This window comes from Heterodontus francisci, chromosome 38 (assembly GCF_036365525.1).
Source record: "Heterodontus francisci isolate sHetFra1 chromosome 38, sHetFra1.hap1, whole genome shotgun sequence".
NCBI classification, from domain to species: domain Eukaryota; kingdom Metazoa; phylum Chordata; class Chondrichthyes; order Heterodontiformes; family Heterodontidae; genus Heterodontus; species Heterodontus francisci.
The window spans coordinates 17,547,854-17,571,292 of NC_090408.1; the positions used below are offsets into that span (position 1 = coordinate 17,547,854).

Here is a 23,439-nt window from a genome sequence, read left to right on the forward strand (position 1 = left end):
GAATGCAGCACTGTCAGAAGTGCCCTCTTAGAAAGAACATAAGAGCAGGAATAGGCTGTTGAGCATCTCAAACCTGTATTTCCTGCAGTGACTATGGTGGCTCTCCAAATATTGGTTCCTGTATCCTGTGCAAATAAACTTGCTGGTGATAAGACTGTATGTTATTGTTAATCAATTTTTTTACCTAATCTCTTCATGGGTTTAATGAAAAAAAATGTGCGATTGGATAAACGGAATCTGGTCCTTGATACCGTGATACAAAAAACAATGCCATAAATTAGATAAAATCAAGTTTATTTTCCAATGCTTCTTACATTCATTAAGCGTTAAAGTGTGCGATGAAAAGAAAGTTTGCAGAATAAATGACTATCAAGTTATCTACTCAAAATACCACAATTTATACTCGCAGAGTGCCAATTATTATATCGGGTTTGATCTTTCTGTTACTTGTACAATGAAAGGATGTAAAAAGGCTGTAGCGTACAAGCATGAAACACACCAACAAAATCCCCCTCCCACAACTCCAAAAAAAAAGATATTGCAATTGCCCAGGATTATTGACAACAGAATTACATTGTTGAAGCAAGGAAAAGATTTGAAAACTGCTTTAGTGGAATATGATCATAGAATCGTACAGTGAGAAGGAAGTCAATTGTCCCATTGTGACTGCATGAGGAATTTATACATTTAAAGTCCTTACTCTCTAAGTAGTCATATATGTTTGCAGAAATAGTGTCAATGATAATATTTCCAATATTTAATTTAATGGGCAGGTGTGCAGTGGATGCCATTGTTAAATTTGTTTGTCGTACCTGAAGTGTGTCACATGTTATACATTGTTATAATAATTAGGCTCTGTTTAATACAGTAAAGGAATTTTCAGTGAACTATATGGTTGCACTAATACAGCATACAATACAATATTTCAGTGTAGTTTGATAAATATCTGAATTGGCTTCTGTGCTGAACTTGGGAACGGCTTAAAACCACCTACTCTCTAATTGGGCAAATTCTGCATTGAGCCTATTTTAAAATGTAGCTCTGATATCCATCTTTTCTTTTTCTGTGAAATGTGTCAAAATCAGAAAACATAGACACGTTAGTGCATCCAATACAAACTCATCCGATTTGGATACATCTTGTGCAATGGCCTTTGTGTGGTCTTGTCTGTTTGCTGTTGGTTAGCTTCTTGCTGCCAAAACAATTGTGGTCACCACACTTCCAATGGCCACCATCACAGCTCCAAAAAGCCACTTCCATGGGACAGCCTGCAACACAATGTGGAGTTTAGTGGCAGAAAGCAGTGATCTTCCTAATAGTCCTTCTAATTTTTGTTTAGGTAACATATAGTAAGGCAGACACCATACCGGGCCTGACTCCTGTCCTGGAAGAAATGCTTCTGGCTTCTTCCCGAGTTCCTGGCATGTGCTGTTTTTTTGCTTCAGGGGCACTGTCTGGCCAGTCTGTTTCTTTACTAGTTTCGAGAGTTCTGCATGAATGGCCTGGGAAATGAATAAAAATCTATTAACATTGTTTGACTGTAACTCTGGATATATTTTATGACTTATTTGCATGAAAGAAATCACCAGTTTTCTAAGATGAGCATAAAGCATTGGATCATTCCATGACGATTAAAACTCATTATCACCTGTAAGAGGCTTAGAACAACCAACTAGATTCTCTGCAGTTTCTCCATCAGTTTTAGAAGACTTCAATTTTGGCCTTGTGTGCATCCAGTCACTTGCATTGTCCCCTGGTCTGACATAAGTGAATATCGTGTATGTTTATTTTCTCACCCTTGTGTTCAAATCCCTCCGTGGCTTCACCCATCCCCTATGTCCGTAACCTTCTCCAGTTATGCATCCAACCCCCACCCCCCTCCTCACCCTCCAAGATCTCAGCATTTCTCCAACTCTGCCCTCTTGTGCATTCTTGATTTCCTTCACCCCACCATTGGTGGCTGTACATTCAGCTATCTCAGTCCTATGGTCTGGAATTCCCTCTGTAAACCTCTCCACCTCTCTTTCCTCCTTTAAGTCACTCCTTTAAAATCTACCTCTTTGACCAAGTCTTAGGTCACCTGTTCTAATAACTCCTTCTTTGGTCTTGGCATCAGTTTTTTTTATTCACGGGGTGTGGGTGTCACTGGCCAGCCCAGCATTTATTATCCGTCCCTAATGGCCCTTGAGAAGGTGGTGAGCTGCCTTCTTGAACCGCTGCAGTCCATCTGGTGTAGGTACACCCACAGTGCTTTTAGGGAGGGAGTTCCAGGATTTTGACCCAGCAACAGTGAAGGAACGGCGATATAGTTACAAGTCAGGATGGTGTGTGGCTTGGAGGGTAACTTGCAGATGGTGGTGTTCCCACGCATCTGCTGCCCTTGTCCTTATAGGTGGTAGAGGTCACGGGCTTGGTTATTTTGTTTGGTCACACTCCCTATGAACTGTGCCTTGGGAAGTTTTGCTATATTTAAGGTGCTAGCATGCAGGTGCAGCAAGCAATTCGGAAGGCAAACGATATGTTAGGCTTTAACGCAAGAGGATTTGAGTACAAGAGCAATGAAATCTTGCTTCTATTGTCTAGAACATTGGTGAGGCTGTACCTGGAAATTTGTGTGCAGTTCTGGTCCCCTTGGCTGAGGAAGGATATACTTGACATAGAGAGAGTGCAGCGGAGGTTCAGCAGACACTTCCTGGGATGGTGGGATTGTCCTATGAGGAGAGATTGAGGAGACTGGGCCTGTATTCTTTGGAGTTTAGAAGAAGAATGAGAGGTGATCTCATAGAAACTTACAAAATTCTTAAAGGGATGGACAGGGTAGATGCAGAAAGGATGTTTCCCCTGGCTGCGGGGTCTAGATCCCGGGGACACAATCTCAGAATAAAGGGCAAGCCATTTGGGACTGAGATGAGGAGGAGCTTCTTCTCTCAGAGAGTGGTGAATCTTTGGAATTCTCTGCCCCAGAGGGTGGTGAAAGCTGAGTAAGTTCAAGACAGAGGTCGATAGATTTTGAGTTGCTAATGGCATCTGGGATATGGGGATAGCGTGGGAAGATGGTGTTGAGGTAGGTGATCAGCCATGATCTAGAATGGCAGAGCAGGTTCGAAGGGCTGAATGACCTACTCCTGATCACTGAATCATAGAAAGTTTAAGGCACAGAAAGAGGCCACTTGGCCCATGGTGTCTGTGCCGACCGAAAAACGATCCACCTATTCTCATCCCACCTTCCAGCATTTGGTCCGTAGCCCTGCAGACTACGGCATTTGAGGTGCATATCCAGATTCCTTTTGAATGAGCTGAAGGTTTCTGCCTCAACTACCCTCTCAAGAAGTGTGTTCCAGACCCCCACCACCCTCTGCGCGAAAAAGTCCTTCCTCATCTCCTGTCTAATTTTTCTACCAATCACTTTAAATCTATGCCCCCTCGTCACTGACCTCTCTGTTAAGTTGAATAGACCCTTCACATCTACTGTATCCAGGCCCCTCAAAATTTTGTACATTTCAATCAGATCTCCCCTCACTCAGCCTTCTCCGTTCCAAGGAAAATAATTCGATAATCCTATCCAATCTTTCCTCAAGGCTGCATTTTTCCAGTCCTGGCTACATCCTCATACATCTCATCTGTACCCTCTCTAGTGCAGTTACATCCTTTCTGTAATGAGGTGACCAGAACTGCACACAGTACTCAAGTTGTGGCCTAAACAATGAGTTGTACAGTTTCAGCATAACCTCCCTGCTAATAAAGGAAAGGATTGCATATTCCTTCTTAACCACCTTATCGGCCTGTCCTGCTACCTTCAGGGATCTGTGGACATTCACTCCAAGGTCCCTTACTTCTTCTACACTTCTCAGTATTTTCCCATTAATCGTGTATTACTTTGCCTTGTTTGACCTCCCCAAATGCATCACCTCACACTTCTCCAAGTTGAATTCCATTTGCCACTTTTCTGCCCATCTGACCAGACCATCAATATCTTCCTGCAGCCTACAGCTATCCTCCTCACTATCTAGCACATAGCCAATCTTTGTGTCATCTGCAAACTTCTAGATCATGCCCCCCTACATTTATGTCCAAATCATTAATATATACCACAAAAAGCAGGGAACCTGAGCCCTGCGGAACGCCACTGGAAACAACCCTTCAGTCACTAAAACAGCCGTCAACAATTACTCTTTGCTTCCTGCCACTGAGCCAATTTTGCATCCACCTTGCTGCATTTCCCTGGATCCCATGGGATTTTATTTTTTTAACCAGTCTGCCATGTCGGACCTTGTAAAAGCCTTGTTGAAATCCATGTAGACCACATCAACTGTACTACCCTCCTCTATCTTCCTTGTTACTTCTTCAAAAATTTCATTCAAGTTGGTCAAATAAGATCTTCCCTTAACAAATCCATGCGGACTATCCTTGATTTACCTATGCCTTTCTAAGTGACACTTTATCCTGTCTCTCAGAATAGATTCCAATAATTTGCCCACTACTGAGCTTAGACTGACTGGCCTGTAATTATTCGGTCTATCCTTCGCTCCCTTTTTAAACAGAGGTACAATGTTAGCAGTTCTCCAATCCTCCAGCATCACACCTGTATCTAGTGAGAACTGGAAAATGATGGTCAGACCCTCTGCTATATCCTCTCTTGCTTCTTTTAACAGCCTAGGTACATTTTATCTGGCCCTGGTGATTTATCAACTTTCAAGAATGCTAATCCCATTAATACTTCCTCTCTCCCTATGTTTATCACATCCAATACTTCACACTCTTTCTCCTTAACTACAATATCTGCATCGTCCCTTTCTTTTGTGAAGACAGATGCAAAGTATTCATTAAGAACCATACCAATATCTTCCTCCCCTACACATAGCTTACCTTTTTGTTTTTTTATGGGCCCTACTCTCTCCTTAGTTATCCTTTTAGTCTTAATGTATTGATAAAACATCTTTGGGTTCATCTTGATTTTACTTGCCAATATTCTTTCATGCCCTCTCTTTGCTTTCCTAATTTCCTTTTTGATTTCACCCCTCCACTTTCTCGATTCCTCTCAGCTTTCTGTAGCATTGAGTTCTCCTATGTTCTTATATAAATGCAAATTGTTGTTGCTGTTTCTGAGCAGTCATGTTAGGTGAAGGCCAAGCACATCTTCACAAGGAGGAGAGCCAACCCATAGTCACTCTCGTGTGACCCTTTAGGATTGGTTCAAATGCTGTTAATGGAAGAACTGGGGGTGGCTAGCCTGCGAGAAAAGAGAAGAACGGCAAGGAAAAGAAAAGAAACCAACCCCGTAAGATAACTGCAACAACTTGCATTTATATGGCACCTTTAATATAGTTAAATGTTCCAAAGCACGTCATCATTGTCAGACAAAATTTGACAGCGAGCCACATAAGGAGATATCAGGACAGGTGACCAAAAGCTTCGTCAGAGAGGTAGGTTTTCAGAAGTGTCTTAAAGGAGGAGGGAGTAATGGGGAGGTGGAGAAGTTTAAGGATGGAGTTCCATAGCTTACGGTCTAGGCAGCTGAAGGCACCATGCCAATGGTGGGTAAAGGAAATCGGGGATGTGACAATGGCCAGAATTGGAGGAAAGCAGAGTTTTCAAAAGATTGTGGGAATGGAGGTGGTTACAGAGCTAGAGAGTGATGAAGCCATGGAGGGATTGGAACACAAGGCTAAGAAAATAAAAAATACACCATGTTCACTTCTCCTTATTACCTTACACTTATCACCTGGGATCCAGTGATAGTTTACATACTTCACTCCATATACTATTGAAACAATGTGCTTTTATTACATTTACCAGCACTTTGTTTTGACTTGGGTGCCATTTTGTTAATGCTAATGGGATTTTTCTTAAATTATCTTTTCATGCCATTTACATTTACACTAACAGTTTGGAACAGATACAGCCACAAACTTGTCATGTAAATGTTTGTTTTGCTATGAAGCTTCCACTATTGACGATATCAAGGCATATGGAGTAAAAGTGGGAAAATGGAGTTGAGTTGCAGATCAGCCATGAATAATTGAATGGCGGAGCAGACCTGAGTAGCCTACTCCTGTTGCTAATGTTCCTTTTGTTATTAAACAAAAGATATTAGTACCAATGTTTACTATTGTGAACATGCAGATTGTGTAGTAGATGGTAATATTTAGCAATGCTTCAATCTAACTTCTGACAATGCAACATCTAAATACAAACTCTGGTCAGAATGGATACATGTGGAAACATAGTTTTTAAGATGTCCAGCAGAGGGCAGCCTTAACTAATAATTCTTGGTCGATGTGCTGGATGTCAAAGTTGCCCCAATTACTGATGCTAAGTCTTTCTTTGGCCTCTTTATCTCGAGAGACAATGGGTAAGTGCCTAGAAGTGGTCAGTGGTTTGTGGAGCAGCGCCTGGAGTGGCTATAAAGGCCAATTCTAGAGTGACAGACTCTTCCACAGGTGCTGCAGATAAAATTGGTTGTCGGGGCTGTTACACAGTTGGCTCTCTCGTTGCGCTTCTGTCTTTTTTCCTCCCAACTGCTAAGTCTCTTCAACTTGCCACTCTTTAGCCCCGCCTTTATGGCTGTCCGCCAGCTCTGGCGATCACTGGCAACTGACTCCTACAACTTGTGGTCAATGTCCCAGGACTTCATGTCGCGTTTGCAAACGTCTTTAAAGCGGAGACATGGATGGCATGGGTCTGATACCAGTGGCGAGCTCACTGTACAATGTGCTTTTGGGGATCCTACCATCTTCCATGCGGCTCACATGGCCAAGCCATCTCAAGCGCCGCTGGCTCAGTAGGGTGTATATGCTGGGGATGTTGGCCGCCTCGAGGACTTCTGCGTTGGAGATACGGTCCTGCCACCTGATGGCAAGGATTCTCCGGAGGCAGCGAAGATGGAATGAATTGAGACGTCGCTCTTGACTGACATACGTTGCCCAGGCCTCGTTGCCGTAGAGCAAGGTACTGAGGACACAGGCTTGATACACTCGGACTTCTGTGTTCTATGTCAGTGCGCCATTTTCCCACACCCTCTTGGCCAGTCTGGACATAGCAGAGGACGCCTTTCCCATGTGCTTGTTGATTTCTGCATCGAGAGACAGATTACTGGTGATAGTTGAGCCTAGGTAGGTGAACTCTTGAACCACTTCGAGAGTGTGGGCACGGATATTGATGCATGGAACATTTCTGACGTCCTGTCCCATGATGTTCGTTTTCTTGAGAATGATGTTTAGGCCAAATTCGTTGCAAGCAGCCGCAATCCTGTCGATGAGTCTCTGCATACACTCTTCAGTGTGAGATGTTATTGCTAAGTAGTTCCAAGAATTGTATACGAGTGTTTCCTTCACATTCCAGCTGCTCCAGGTTGGCTTCTGTTTCAATTTCCATGCCCCCTCCACCCCACCCCCATCTCCAATCTATTTTCCTCTCCTTAAAGAACTTGATCACCATCCCTATTGGTAGTCAGCTGTAGCTAAGTGGGTAGTACACTTGTAATCTGCTTCAGAAGGTTGCAGGTTTAAGTTCCACTTCTGAGACTTGAATGTGTCCAGGTTGATGCCTGTAATTGTCAGATGAGACGTTAAACTGAGGCCCTGTTTTCTCTCTCAGGTGAATGTAAAAAATCCCCTGCCACTATTTCAAAGATGAGTAGGGCAGTTTTGCCTTGTGTCCAAGCCAAAATTTAGCCCTCAACCAACGTAACTTAAAAACAAATTGCCTAGTCATTGTAACACTGCTGTTTGTGGGACCTTGCTGTGCGCAACTTGGCTGCTGTGTTTCCTACATTACAAAAATGACTACATTTCAAAAGTACTTATATGGCTCCAAAGCCCTTTGGAACATCTTGAGGCTGTGAAATGTGCTATATAAATGAAAGTTTCTTTCTGATTCCCCAGCTTAACCTACTCCCAGTAACACTGTATAGCCACTGACTGAAACTTTCATTACATAACTGTTTCCAGCAATCCACTTCAGGACTGTAGCTCATGATCTGGACGTCTGAATGCAGTTAAACGTGGTGCAAACATGTTGATATGAAAAACCATTCTCTCCCTTTTTGAAAAAAGCATAGTAAAGATGTGACTATCTCACTTCATGTTTTATTATCCTGTGTTCTAATACATATATGATCCACTGCCAAAAATAACTTGGTAATACTGCAAGTCCCAACTGAAAGTACAAACAGTGCTTGAGATCCAATACTACAGAGACACTGTGAATTTTAGAGAAACACTGTGATTTTTATACAACTAATCAATGGTGGGATTATAGGAAGTGCAGCCATCTCCTGTTGCCATAGCTACAGCAATACAGACTGCAAAGGCCAAAAAATGTATCAGAAGAAACATTTCTAATGTCACATTAGTAATAAAGAATAATTAGCTTTGGGTAAAATCTCAGTCTTGGAATTTTAACAGGTGACGTCAGTTCGAATGTGAGCCCCATGGTTTATGAGCCTATTTAAGCCCAGGGTCAATTGCTGTATTTATAATTCACAGAGTGTTATTTGCTATCTCTCACCCTCTGGATATTATGTAACTTTAAGAGAAATGCAGCCTGATGTTTGAAATTCCACAGTGCTGTTTACTGAATTTATTTTTCCTTAAGATAATCCTCCTGGGTTTTGTTTTGGCTCTATTTCCTGTCCCTCTTTGCTGCGAACTTTCATCACGATTTTTCAGCATTCGTCATGTGGGGATAATGAGTTGTCATTTTTGGCAAAAACTGCACACCATTTGCAAGGGGCAATGTGCAGATATTTGTTACTAAGACAGGCCTTCAGGGTTCTGTGGTTCCTACCCCAGCTAACGGGGTTGCATCCAGCCTTTTCCTGCAGTCCATTGTAAAGACATGTGGTGACAACACTCTCCATAGTGCAGAGTTGTAAACCCAGGTGATGTTTGGATTGGATTTAATAGGCCATAGGGAAAACTTTTATGGTGCCAGAGAGGGGCACAGAGCAGTATAACACAAATTTAACAGGAATGAGTCCAACATGAGGACTTGTGCATAGGAAGAAAAGCCTCACTTGTCCTTCCACAAGCAAGGGCCAGTATTTTCTATATTCATTCTTTGGGATGTGGGTGTTGCTAGCAATCCGTCATTTATTACCCATCCTTAGTCATTCATGAGCAGGTGGTGGTGAGCTGCCTTGTTGAACCGCTGCAGTCTATGTAGTGAAGGTTTTGACCCAGCAACAGTGAAGGAACAGCAATTATTGTCCAAGTCAGGATGGTCCATGACATGGAAGGGAACTTGGAGGTGATTGTGTTCCTATGCAACTGCTTCCTTTGTCCTTCTTGGCAGTAGAGTTTGCGGGTTTGGCAGGTGCTGCCGGAGAAGCCTTGGTGAGTTGCTATAACATATACTGTAGATAGTACACACTGCAGCCATGGTATGCCGGTGGTGGAGGGGGTTGGTGTTTAGGCTCGTGAGTGAAGTGATGACTAAGTGGGCTGCTTTGTCCTGGACGGTGTTGAGTTTATTCAGTGCTATTGCAGCTGCACTCATCCAGGCAAGTGGAGAGTATCCCATCACACTCCTGACTTGAGCCTTGCAGATGGTGGACAGGCTTTGGGGAGTGGGGAGGTGAGCCATCTGTGACAGAATACCCAGCCTTTGACCTGCTCTAGTAGCCACAGTCTTTGTGACTGGTCCAGTTGAGTTTCTGGTCAATGGTGACTCCCAGGATGTTTATGGTAATGCTGTTGCATGTCAAGGGAGGTAGTTAGGTGCTCTTGTGTTGGAGATGGTTGTTGCCTTGCACTTGTGCGGGATGAATGTTACTTTCATTCAACAGCCCAAGCCTGGATATTGTTCAGGATCTCTTGCACACTGGCATGGACTGTCTCATTATCTAAGGAGTTGCAAACGGAACTGGAATCTGGGCAATAATCAGTGAAAAACTTCATTTCTGATGGAGGGAAGGTCATTGATGAAGCAGCTAAAGACAGTTGGGCCGAGGATGCTATGTGGCGGCACAGTGGCGCAGTGGTTAGCACCGCAGCATCACAGCTCCAGCGACCCGGGTTCAATTCTGGGTGCTGCCTGTGTGGAGTTTGCAAGTTCTCCCTGTGTCTGCGTGGGTTTCCTCCGGGTGCTCTGGTTTCCTTCCACATGCCAAAGACTTGCGGGTTGATAGGTAAATTGGCCATTACAAAAATTGCCACTAGTATAGGTAGGTGGTAGGGAAGTATAGGGACAGGTGGGGATGTGGTAGGAATATGGAATTAGTGTAGGATTAGTATCAATAGGTGGTTGATGGTCAGCACAGTCTCGGTGGGCCGAAGGGCCTGTTTCAGTGCTGTATAACTAAAACTAAACTAAAACTAAATAACAGGTGGGGATTGTATAAATGATAGTTACTGTATAATGGTGACAAAAACTTGATGAAGTGTAAAAATGGGTGCCCAACCTGAAGCTGCCCCATTCCTGCCAGATGGGTCAGGTTAAAATGGGGGATCTGTTGAGCTTGATCTGAACTCAGTGCCTGAACCAGACTGGAGAGCACAGCAGGCCTGATGCCAGAGAGTCTGCAGAGACAACACAATAAGCCTAAGATGTTATTGCCAGAGAATGAATAAAGCAGTCAAACTGTTCTAAAGAGACTTGCAGAACATATGAGATGCCTGTCTGGTAAAAAAAACCCCTCTATTATTGTATTTTCAACAATGATCCAATATGAATGTAGAATAATAGATTAATGTTTCGTGTCTGTTTTTTTTTAGCTCTGCTTGTTCCAATGTGTATTTGTAGCAACAAGTCTCAGGGTATATTAAAGTGCTCAGTAATTTGACCTGTGGATAATCCTGAAGTCTCTGCGGATGACTGCTTGTGTGTTAAATGCAGCCAGTCCAAGTAATTCTCTCTATATAAGAGCTCTGGAGTGCACCAAAACAGAAACGATGCAGCACATTTAGTTTGTTCACAGATTGCTTTGTGTCTGTACCATTCTGCTTTTGTATGAGATGTCATTGCTGATCCTATATGAAAGTAAAAGTTGTCTTTTTGTAAAGTGCAAAGTACCATCATTACTCATAGGGTTACCAAAGTTCACAGCCCAGTGCAGATTTCTTTTGGCAATGTTGTGGTACAGATTAAATATTCAAGCCAAGATATTCAAATGATTTTTATTAGTTACTTCAGACACAAGAGGATTTGGTCCAATGAATAGAAAAGAAGCGTCATTACCCTGAGAGAAAGAGAGCCTTGACGTAATTAAATCTGTTTGTGCAAGTACACTTTCTCAATCCCTGCTCAGCATCTTCTGTTTTCATTAGAACTGTACCCTGAAATATGCCATCTGTAATCCTCTTTGACGACACATACTAATTTCGTTCTGTATGTGTGTAAAGGTTAAATTGAGGTTTAAAGCATTTATTTACCTTAGTGCTGGGTTCAAGTTTCAACGCTCTCTTTAGTGTCTCCATAGCTTCCGCATAGTCACCCTGTTCTGATAACAACTGCAGCAGAATTGGAAAAACAGAATGAATCACTTTGAGGAATCAAAAGTACATAGGACTGTTGTTGTTGCTACTTTTGATGGGTAGACTGCATTGTAGCTTGCCTGTTTAAGTGCCTGTGGAAATTAAATTAAAAAAAGAATCATTTACAATGGCTTCAAGGGACTTTTAGAGCCACAATGATGTACAGCTCAACATTGATTATAATCCTGGGTGAGCTAAAGGTCATTGACTGTTCCAGTCAGTTTGTATTTCTCTCCGGTTCAGTGCTTGTATATTGAGTGCAGCTCATTCAAACTGTGACGCAAGTCACCGCAATCCTGTTTTATCCTCACCCCCACCCCACAGCTCCAGATTGCTATGATTATTTATGCTTAGTACAGGAAGCGCTTAAACTAAAGAGGACAAAGTGCTGGGACCTGATGGCATATATTAAAGCATCCTGAGGGAAATGGGGAAAGTGGAGTTACTAGAAAGGATATCTGTTACTGAGTGTGGATATGTGCTGGAGGACTGGAGACTGGACAATGTAATACCAATGTTCAAAAAGAGAGACAGAGCTAACCCACGGAATTACAAACCTGGGCTCTAGGTGGTCGGAAAAAAGTTGAAATCTTTAGTTAAGGATAAATTTACTAAATATCTAGATAAAGAGGAAATGATTAAAAGCCAACACAGATTACGGAAAGGAAGACTGTGTTTGAGTAAACTAATGGAGCTCTTTGAGTAGGTGTGTTGGAGGAAATGCATTGGATGTGGTGTATTTAGATTTCCGAAAGCCTTAATAAGGTACCACACAGGAGACTATTGGAGAAGATTAAGGGGTATGCAATTGGGTAAGGCTAGCAAATTGGTTGAAAACTGTCAGAAGAGCGGCAACAGAGAGTAGGAGATTAAGGTTGGTTCTCTGAAAGGCTGGAGATAGGAGGGTGTCTCATAGGGTTCTACTCAAGCAATGCTGCTGTTCACTGTATACGGCAATAATTTGGATGGAGGATTAGAGGGACAGGTCTCCATATTTACAGATGATAATAACATAGGAGGCCAAGTAAATAATGCTGAGAACCAAAGAAAGCTTGAAGGGGATACTAACAGTATAATTTAATTGGCAAAATGTGACTGAAGGATTTCAATGCCAGTAAGTGTGAAGTGCTATATTTTGGGTAAAAACAGTAGAAGCCATAATAATGCATTGAATAGAGGAAGGTTGGTTGATGTGAAAGAGCAGAGGGATTTGGGGGGGCAGTTTTGCAAGATATTAAAAACAGCACCTCAAATGGATGAGGCCATAAAAAACACTAATTAGGTACTGGGATTTATGGCAAAAGGTACAGGGTATTAAACTCAAGCTGTGTGGTGAATCTATGGAAATCCTTGGTAAGAGTGTGTATTGAATCTACACAATAGGAAGAATGTTGTGGCTTTGGAGAGGCGACAGCACAGATTCACTAAGATGCTGCCTGGTATGAGGAAATACATACGTGAAGAGACTTGTCAGATTCGGGCTGTTTTTGTTCCAACAGAGGAGATTATGGAGTGATTTCATTGAGAGGTGTTTAAAATTACTAAGGGATGCAACAGATAGAAACAGATTGTTTCCAGTGATTGATGGATCTGGATTGAGAAGACATAGATAGAAGATTAAAATTAAAAGTTTGAAGCCAGAAAGCAGGAGAAATGTTTTTACACTAGTGGGTTGTGAGGTTATGGAACACTCTGGCAGAATTAGTGATTGAAGTAAAAACCATGTTAACTTCCAAGAATTGGTTAGATAGGTGGTTGCAGGAATGGGAATAAAGGGAAATGGGAACAGGGCAGCACAGTGGCGCAGTGGTTAGCACCACAGCCTCACAGCTCCAGCGACCCGGGTTCAATTCTGGGTACTGCCTGTGTGGAGTTTGCAAGTTCTCCCGGTGTCTGCGTGGGTTTTCTCCGGGTGCTCCAGTTTCCTCCCACCTCCAAAAGACTTGCAGGTTGATAGGTAAATTGGCCATTACAAATTGCCCCTAGTATAGGTAGGTGGTAGGGAAATATAGGGACAGGTGGGGTTGTGGTAGGAATATGGGATTAGTGTAAATGGGTGGTTGATAGTCGGCACAGACTCGGTGGGCCGAAGGGCCTGTTTCAGTGCTGTATGTCTAAATAAATAAATAAATTTAAAAACTAAATAAATAGGGCAGGCATAGTTAAACAATGGAGGTAGTGCAGAGAAGAACTATGAGGCTAATCCCTGATGTTAAATATCTGAGTTATAAAGAAACACTAGAAAAACTCTCCTGAGAGGTAGCATCTGAGATGGGGTATTACAATAAAAATCTTGTAGTTATATATCAAAATGATTAAAGGATTTGATAGGATAGATAAAGAGAAATTATTTCCTCTGATGGGAAAATCCAGAAGAAGACGACATAATCTCAATTAGAGCTAGGCCATTCATGAGTGAAATCAGAGCACACTTCTTCACACAAAGGACAGTGGAAATCTGGAACTCTCTTCCTCCCAAAACACTGTGGATGCTGAGGGTCAACTGAGAGCGATAGATTTTTGCAAGGGTAATAGGGGATAAGGAGCAAAGGAAGGTAAATGGGGTTGAGATACAGATCAGCCATGATCTGATTGCCTGGCAGTACAGGCCCAAGAAGCTGAATGGGCTACTTCTGTTCTTAATACTCCTATAGCAAACAATATGGAAAAGGTAAATGCAGAAACTTTAAATTAAATTACAGGTATAGGATATGGGGATACATGTTCAAACTAGTAAAAGTCAAATTTATGACTGATATCAGGAAAGTCTTTTGACAAGGAGTGATCAACACTTGGAATGGATATCCCAATACTATAGTGGAGGAGTAAATTCTGGAATCATTGAGGAAACAATGGGGGTGGGGGGACTGTAGGATCATTCTGGATCGGTGCACTAAGATGGGCTGAATGGTCTTTCTCATCCATAATTATTGCTGAATCTTATGAATTCATGTTCACAGTTAATGCAGTGCATCAGGAAAGGTGAAAGGGAGACTAGTGCCACTTTGGCACTTCTTGGAAGAACTCTGTTCTTTGTTGTTATGGATCACAATGCCATCACATGCAGTTGAAGTTATGACCTCTCTCTGATGCAGATGATGTCAAGTTATGGATGATGCCATTGTGTGTTGTGCTTATTGGGACTCCAACGCTCCTTCAGATAATTTTACAGGGTCGATGATGCCCTTTTAATATCAGGCAGTTATGAATGCAAATCTGTAAATTATTAAAGAACTGTCAACCCAGTTAGCTTGGAACCAAGACAACATCTGTTTCTGATTAACACAGAAGAAACGTAACTCAACAAAAACAAATCAATTTGTCCGAGCACTCATATAAGTGAAAGATAAGAAACCGAGATTGAGGGATAAACAGCTCAATAAGCTGCAATCTGCCTCCCAACCATATGTCATTTTAAACTGATGTACCCTGGCAGCAAATCCTCATGGCAACTGGGCTCCAAGCAACAGAGAATTATGAATGGTTAATATGTAGGCTAATGTGCACTTTATAGGGACCAGAGCATCTGTCCTATCCAATTTAAGTTTGTACACAGGGCATATTACATTGACCCAGTTATATTATGCAAGGATTTCAGAGAAATGTTTTGGCGATACCTGCCAGAATTCATTATTCTTTAATGTGTGCTCTGGAAGGGGACAGAGATCTCCTTGTATTGGGGACAAGTTTGCTCTTTACTGCATGCCTGGTATTTGGATGCAACAGGTCACTCGGCTATTGATCCTGGAAAACATAGTGCTCGGTAATCTCACCAGCCTCAAGGCAAGTTTCTTATTAATGTCCAATTTTAAGCATTCCATGCTGAAAGCCCAAGAGGATTTTACACCTTTGGAATGCAAATTGTAGAATAGGAGAAAGGGGGCCAGAAGGGAAGGTAAACGTGTGATAAAAATTTATTTGCTTTCTCGTATCCAAACAGAAATATGAATACAACATGCATATGTGGGACACTTTTAAATTGGGATTAGTTTTCCATTAGAAAGTGAGGAAGTTTTAACATCGGACCCACTCCTTTCCTTTCAGGACCATTTTGAGATGGGGAGAGATGGTGTGGATCATCTTGTTACAGTGCTGACCAGGGAAAGCAGTGTAATGAAATACTTCGATGCGAATTATGATACCATTGTGTGTTTGGGAAACAAAAGCAAAATAAAAAAAAATTACTAAGTTGTTTTCCCTGACGACCCTCCCTTTAGAAAGCCTGGCAGACATTCTTCCTTTCAAACACGTTCATGTAGCAACCTTTTCATTATCATATCAATAATTTGATAATGTAATTCATGCATTTAACGTGTGGGCAAACTAGGACACTCGAGGCTGGCCAAAATGGGGCCTCCAGCCTCATCGAAATAACCTGGTGGAGCCTCCACAGGCAACTCTCCCTTTATTGAAGCAACAAATTCAAAGGCTGCCTGCCTTCGGAGAGGGGTGGGGGAGTAGGACAGTAGGAGGCAGGCCAATTTATTTTTTGAAAAGTACCTTTAGTTGGCGGGTGTTGCTTAGGCCACAGAGGCCATTGAAGAAGCCTGAGTGAGGTAGGCCCAATGCCCTGTCCTGCTCATTGCACCCCAGTTTTTGTGAGGGGACCTAAAACAGGCATCAAATCCCTTATTTACATATGTTAGGCCTACTCAGTGGCTAGGGACACCTGACAAATGGCTCGATCCAATATCAGGCCAAAAATTTGTCAGTCATACTTGGGACACAGGATGTCGGTCCCTGATAGTGAATGTCGTTACACCCATTTTACGCTCATAAAATAGCAGCAATAAAATCCAATTTCTACTCCACCATCTTTACTTTGGCTACAGATCACTAAAGGTCATGTGTAAACATGGTCAATAGCTGATCCGACTGATCTCTAGACATGACTGTCAAACCCTGACACCTTAGTCCTTCCAGGCCTGAGCTTTAGATCTCTCTTTGGACCAGAAAGGGTGAAGTTTAGCAAAACTAAAGAAGAATAAAAAAACATTTAACTGGTTAAAAAAATCCCACTTAGTTTACCTTCCTGGGAATAGAGTTTGAAATTATTTTATAGGTAAAAGGAATCAACTAAAGTTGTGTGGCATAACATCTCCACCAAATGACTCTCCATGAGTTCAGAAAGGGGTTTTGGCAATGCCGAAGTGACTGAAGCCCCCAAATCTGAAGTGAACCAAAGATGTTGTATATTTTCTCAACAGTTAATTCATTTTTAATTCTTACTCGGGCATTGAAGTTATACTGGGTGAATATTAGTGGATGAACAGTTAACGTGTTGGTAAAAGGCTCCTTATTCCTTTTACTGCCAGTCTAGTGCAGGGGTGAATCTGCATAAAATAAATGGGTTAACATTTCCATCAGATGAGCTTTGTACAAAAGTTGAAATTTGCACAGTGCAAAATCAAGCCACATTTGAATTCTGGTTGTGGTTTTGGAATACTCAACCTTTCCTTTCCTGAACAAAGCTTTCACATTATTGGGATCCAATTGCAGGACAGCGTTACTGGAAGCAATCACTTCTTCATGGAGGTCCAACTTCAGCTGGGCAGCGGCCAAATTGTTCAGACATTTCAGCCCATCTTCCTGCAGTTCTTCTGCCTCCTGAGCACTGGGATTAACTGCAATTCGAAACCAGCAAAGACATTACAATGACCGCGAAATACTGTAGAATTAGAAATAGTGCCCCAGCGACAATCACACCAATTTATATGCCCTTCATATCTATCAAGTCGTGCTTCCTGTTGGTATGTTTCGGTCGCACCTTTGTGTCAACTTTTCCCATTATAAATTTCAATAGTCACATTTATAATGGAAATTGCCTATGTAAACTTGTCACACTGTAATTACAACCTTCTGTCAGAGGTAGTGCTGTGGTATCGTTGTTTGGCATCCCAGCACCTCAGCCTGCACTGCAGTGAAAACAATACTTTTTTTCCCAAATTGCTGTAAGTTTTGCTACCTAAACCTAAATAATGATATAAAATTGATGCATTACATTAAAAATAAGGACAAAATGCATGACTTTAAAATAGAGGTTGAATTGCATTTGCATGCCCTGTCCAATTCATTTGGCTTTGACTCCCCATGTGCAATACTACTGAAGATCCTGTAAAAGGATTGGGACAGAGAATATTCATCACACTTAAAATGTATTTAAAATATTTCTGACAACTATTTTTATCGCAAAGATAACAACAACAATTACATTTATACAATGCCTTTAAGATAAGAAGGCAATTTAAGGCATTTCACAGGTGTTTAAAAAATAGATGCTGAGCCAAAGAAGAAGATATGGAGCCAAAGAGTCGAGTTTTAAAAATGGTCTTAAAAGAGGAGGGCAAGGTGGAGAGGTTTGGGAGGGAATTCCAGAGTATGGGCTTGAGGTGAGTGAAGGCAAGTTGCCAAAAGTGGGGTGAGGTCCGAGTCAGTGGAACAAAGAGTTTGGTGGGGGGTGGAATGTGGTAGGACTGGAGGAGGTTACAGTGATGCAGGGAGGGCAGGCCATGAGGGATTTAAAGTATGTACTGACCAGAGAAGCCATTCAGCCCATCTACCTCACATTTCCATTGAACTCTATGACCCAAGTTCATTGTCCGACTGTCTCTTGTTTTTACCTGGAGACCATTCCAGGCATTGATCACTCTTTCTAAAGTGCTGTCTGAAATCAAGGGTTGACTTTTCCAGCAGACGTCAGGGCCCTGGCGTCAGCCCATATAGGGGTCCCAAGCACATCCATGTCGTCAGCGCACCCGCCAGCTCAACCTTCTGGGACGCAGCCTCCTAATTGGCCACTTCCACGCTCGCCAACCTATTAAGGACAGCGGGCGGGTTCCCAAGGCTGGAGGCCCAATCAGAGGGCCAGCAGCGATGTCAGGCCAGCAACTCCACTGGGAGAGGTGGGCGCTGCTGAGGCAGGAAGACGCGAGTGAGGGCACCTCAACATGGAGATGCCCTCGGTTGCCTGCATTGAAGTCATCAAATAAAGAGGTCGAAAGTCAGGAGGGTCTTCAGGATGGAGGGGAAACCCTCCACATGAGCAGTGATGGACACAGTTGTGGCCTTTCATCCCTGTGGCCCTTGGTCTACCACCAGGAGGCCATCACGATTGAGCTGGTGGCCTACGCACACAGTTAGGGGGCTGTTCTGATTGCGGGAAAAAGCCAACACAAAATGGCCCCTAAATGGGGACTTAATTGCTCTAATTGGTTGGCCACCTCCATGAAGCGGGCTGCCAACCAGGTTCCCAGCCTGCCCCTGAGAAAGTCTACCAGAGGCGGGAACACGTCAGCAAGCTATCCTGACATGGCTACCCCTTATTTCCACCCCCCCCCCCCACTCCCTCATCACTTCCAACCCCATCTCCACAGGGCCGGGATAATTCAGCCCCAAGTTTCTGCTTGGCATAGTGGTCGCATCCTCACCTCTCAGTTAGATGTTTTCGGGTTCAAGCACCATTGCAGGTCTTCAAAATGTACTTGAGGCTGACACTTTGGCCCGATACAGAGTGAGTGCTGCATTGCCAGAGGTGCCAAATGTTGGATGAGATGTAAAGCCAATGCTCCTGTTAAGCTGGATGTTAAATATCGCAGGCATCATTTGAAGAGCAATAGAGTTCACCCAGTATCCTGACCAACATTTATCTTTAAGCTAACATCATCAAAACTAGATTAGCTGGTCATCTGTCTCATTATTGTGCGCAGATTTCTGTTGTGCTTGCCGACATAACAACTGCAACGACACTTCAAAATTTATTCAATGACTGTAAAGTGCTTTGGGACATCGCGTGCACACGAAGGGTGCCATATAAATGCAATTACTTTCTTGTGTGAACTTTCCTTTTACCAGTTTGTATCTATGTCCCTCTGTTCTGTAATCCTGGTTTAGCTGCTCAGGATTAACCTTTTCTATTCCACATAGTATCCTATGTACCACTACAAGGGTCTTCTCATTCAACCTATTTCAATGCTGAAGTGCTCAAGTCTTAGGGGGTCCGGCTTGTGACCCCCATAGAACATAGAACATAGAACAGTACAGCACAGTACAGGCCCTTTGGCCCACAATGTTGTGCCGAACCTTTAACCTACTCTAAGATCAAACTACCTGCATACCCTTCATTCTACTATCATCCATGTACCTATCCAAGAGTCGCTTAAATGTCCCTAATGTATCTGCTTCTACTACCACCGCTGGCAGTGCATTCCACGCACCCACCACTCTCTGTGTAAAGAACCTTTCTTGCATCTCTTCAAAGATTTGGAGATTTTCCTCATGCTTTGTTGATCAGAAGTGAAAACACATTCAAGGTGCATCCTAAGCAAAGCATTATCCAATTTGAGAATGGTAACATCAGGGTTATACTGCGTGGCGCAGTGGTTAGCACCACAACCTCACCGCTCCAGCGACCCGGGTTCAGTTCTGGGTACTGCCTGTGCGGAGTTTGCAAGTTCTCCCTGTGACTGCATGGGTTTTCGCCGGGTGCTCCAGTTTCCTCCCACAGCCAAAGACTTGCAGGTTGATAGGTAGATTGGCCATTGTAAATTGCTCCTAGTGTAGGTACGTGGTAGGAGAATGGTGGGGATGTGGTAGGGAATATGGGGATCAATGTAGGATTAGTATAAATGGATGGTTGTTGGTCAGCACCGACTCGGTGGGCTGTTTCAGTGCTGTATCTCTAAATAAATATGCTGCTGACATGTCAATATTGCTCAGCATTATTACAAAAGCAAAATACTGCAGATGCTGGCAATCTGAAATAGAAACAGAAAATGCTGGAAATACTCAGCAGGTCAGGCAGCATCTGTGGAGAGAGAAACAGAGCTAACGTTTCATCTGAATGGGAAAACATTAGCGGTCCTACAGGTTTTAAGCAAGTACATAGGCGGGGGAGAACAAAAGGGAAAGCCTATGATAAGGTGGAAGGCAGGAGAGATTAAATGACAAAAGGAATGATGGTGCAAGGAAAAAGGGGATGGTAATGGAACAAGTAAAGAAACAAAAGATGGGTCTCGAGGAAGTGTACATGGGAATAGCAGCATCATTACCAACAGCTGCTGCCTGAAAAAAATGAGAGCAGTGGTTATGATTTTAAGTTGTTGAACTCAATATTGAGACCAAGAGGCTACAAGTGCCTAATTAAATGCTGTTGAATGAAGTCTTGTGCAGTGAGGATCGGCTGAGGTCAGCAGCTGGGAAAGCCCATCGTGAATCCTGGCAAGTTTATTTTCTGTTGTAGCCAGTTGTGCAGGACCCACGCGTCATTAGCATGGGCTTTGGTGCAGCACAAAGGCAACTATTGAAACCAAGGCCAACAGCATACATGCTAGATTTTCACTCGGCCTCATTGTTCATTTGCATTCGTAATAACATTTTAAAGTAATCTCAAAGTCTGTCTGCAGCAGCAGCAACACAGGTTAAGTACTTCAGTAGCATTCGATGGGAAACAGGCCATAGAAATAAATGCCTCAGAGAGATGTCAGGCTAGTTAACAGGGGTCCATACAGCTGCAAGGGTCAAGGCACAAGTTGAACTCTTTCAACAACAGCTACTCATGAATAACTGTCCCGTTGATGCTTCCTACGTGCTGATATTTGGCAGCTAAGTACAGTATTAAAGGAAAAGTTAAGTCAAAGGGGACAACTTTCTGTTCAAAGTAACTATCGGCCAAATGATATAGATGCTGACTGTCAGATCGAGTGTTGCTGGAGTTCACAGGACCCCTGGGTTGGGTAATCTTGTGTCCACAACCCCTGATGTCATTTTCTTGAATGTAAAATCAGGGTTGCAGACATGTGGGGTGCGAAATTCATATGCATAGCACTGCTTCTAACAGCACTGCCAAGGCCTACCTGGCATTCGCGGGCACAGACTACACTGCTGGCTGCTCCCTGCGCAGCCCACATTGGTGTTCTCCAAGTGTATGGGCGCATGCAGCTGCAACCCCACTGTGAGCTGAACACGTTGAATTGGTGCTATCCGGACATCATACAACCCTACTTCCTGATGCCAGAATCTCAACGCTGGTCCAGGCAACACCTGCATTATCTACTGTTGCCAAAAGAAGCGGGAAGCAGTAACGTTATTTAAAGGGCTATGCACCCTAATTGCAAGTAAAATTTTTAGAACTTTTTCTATTGCAAAGTGTCTGAAAGTACAGCAGAGTGTCTTTGGACATGTTTTGGCGAGTTCCTGCCTTTGCCCCGTCCTCAAAGGAATGGAGAGGAGTAGGTGACCTGTGCACAAAAAAGGCTGCAACAGGTAGAGGGGGCTGCATTGCCAGTGCCTCCGAGTCTGCAGGATGACAGGGAGATGGAGCAGAGGCTACGGAGAGGGCAAGCTTCACACAATGCCCTCTGCCAAGTTGGAACCAGGCACCTCCATGCTCCTCGACAGTGACAGGAAGCTGTATTACCCAGTATCTCGGAGTGCTTGCCCATTCAGCACTCTCCTGTATGCCGCCTCATCAAGGGCCTCTGCCTCGTGGATGCACAACAGTAACTCCAGCCGCCACTCGAGTTCCGAAACCCGGAGCTCAAGCCTCTGAAGCCAGTGACACTTCCTGCAGATGTGCCCGACAAGGACACGAGGTGCATCCATGATTTGTTACATACCGCAGGACGTACATTCCACTTTGCCGAGCTGACCTGCCATAACGTAACTTTAAAAATTTTATTACAATGAGAAGTAAAGTAACTTACCAGTTACTCACCAATCAATTTCTTCCCCTGTACTGAAGAGAGAGGCAGCTACGAAAGAAAGAAAGAAAGAAAGAAAGAAAGAAAGAAAGAAAGAAAGAAAGAAAGAAAGACCTTCCTCATGCACCAAGCTCCCACTTTACACTCTGTGCACTCAAATTTATTTTCTTCTTAATTTATAGTTACCCTCCTTACCAAACTCCCTCAATTACCAAAGTCCCTTCTTCACACTCTGTGCCCTCCAGCAGCACTCAATGCAGACAAGCAGCACTGAGTCCCCTCAATTTATACTGTGAAAACAATGCTGTGTCAGCTCTGCTAGAGCTCTGCTAAAGCTCGGAAATCAGTTTAAGCTAGCTATCCAATTAACTAACTTCAGCTACTCTCAGAGTGTTAGTATACTCCTGAAACATGACAGGTTTCCAGCATCCTTTGCACATCTAGAGATGAACTGTATTTGTCCCCACTGTATCGTGAGCTTGTCCTCCCAGAGATCGTTTGCCCTTAATGGGCTAAAATTTCCACCAGGAGTTCTCCTGATTGCCTGCCCTGATTTTGATGGAAACCCTGAAGAAACAGCTTAATTGGCTTGGCTTGTGTTCCCTTGATCTTAGGAGATTGAGAGGTGATCTGATCAAGGTGCTTAAAATGTTAAAAGGATTCAATAGGGTAGATGCAGAGAAACTATTTCCCCAGATCTGTAATCTAGAAAGAGGGAGCATAATCTTATACTGAGAGCAAGGCCATTCAGTAACAGAAGCAGGAAGATATTTTCACACCAAGAATAGTGGAAATCTGGAACTCTCACTCCCCATTATGTTGGGAAAAATTGGAGCTGTCGAGACTGGGATCAATAGATTTTTGTTAGGTAAGTTTATCAAGGGATATGAAACACAGTTGGGTAAATGAAGTTGAGCCATGATCTAATTGAATGGTGCAGCAGTATTGAGGGGCTGAATGGCCTCCTCCTGTTCCTAATGATCTAATTTTGCTATTTGCATTGCTTCTGTGGAGTTTCGGCCAATGACCAGGAGAAATCCTCTGGAAATTTTACCTGAAAGTTTGTAACTCTGGATTTTTAACAGCAAAGTGTATTCAGTGCCTAACTGGTCTGACCAAATTCCAGTCTATTTGTTCAAATAAACAGGGTGCATGCAAGCCTGAACTAATCCCCTGATTCATTTTCATATTCTCAGTCACTGTCGCTTTGATGAAATGCATATCAGATTCTCTTTAGTCCTGAAACTGTCACATAAAATTAAACAAAT

The 23,439-nt window shown here is 43.0% G+C and overlaps 1 protein-coding gene across 1 annotated transcript in view; it reads right to left on the bottom strand.

Moving 5' to 3' along the window:
- Nucleotides 1–306: 306 nt before the first annotated feature.
- The window catches only part of LOC137352404 (peptidyl-prolyl cis-trans isomerase FKBP8-like), a 189,329-nt gene continuing 166,196 nt past the window's right edge, over nt 307–23,439 (bottom strand). Inside the window, exons 5-8 of the mRNA XM_068017759.1 lie at nt 16,926–17,098; nt 11,373–11,450; nt 1,368–1,502; nt 307–1,268 (exon numbers count right to left, since the gene is read on the bottom strand). Coding sequence (XP_067873860.1) covers nt 1,182–1,268; nt 1,368–1,502; nt 11,373–11,450; nt 16,926–17,098 — 473 coding nt within the window. The 3' untranslated portion in view covers nt 307–1,181. The remainder of the gene's footprint in view (nt 1,269–1,367; nt 1,503–11,372; nt 11,451–16,925; nt 17,099–23,439) is intronic.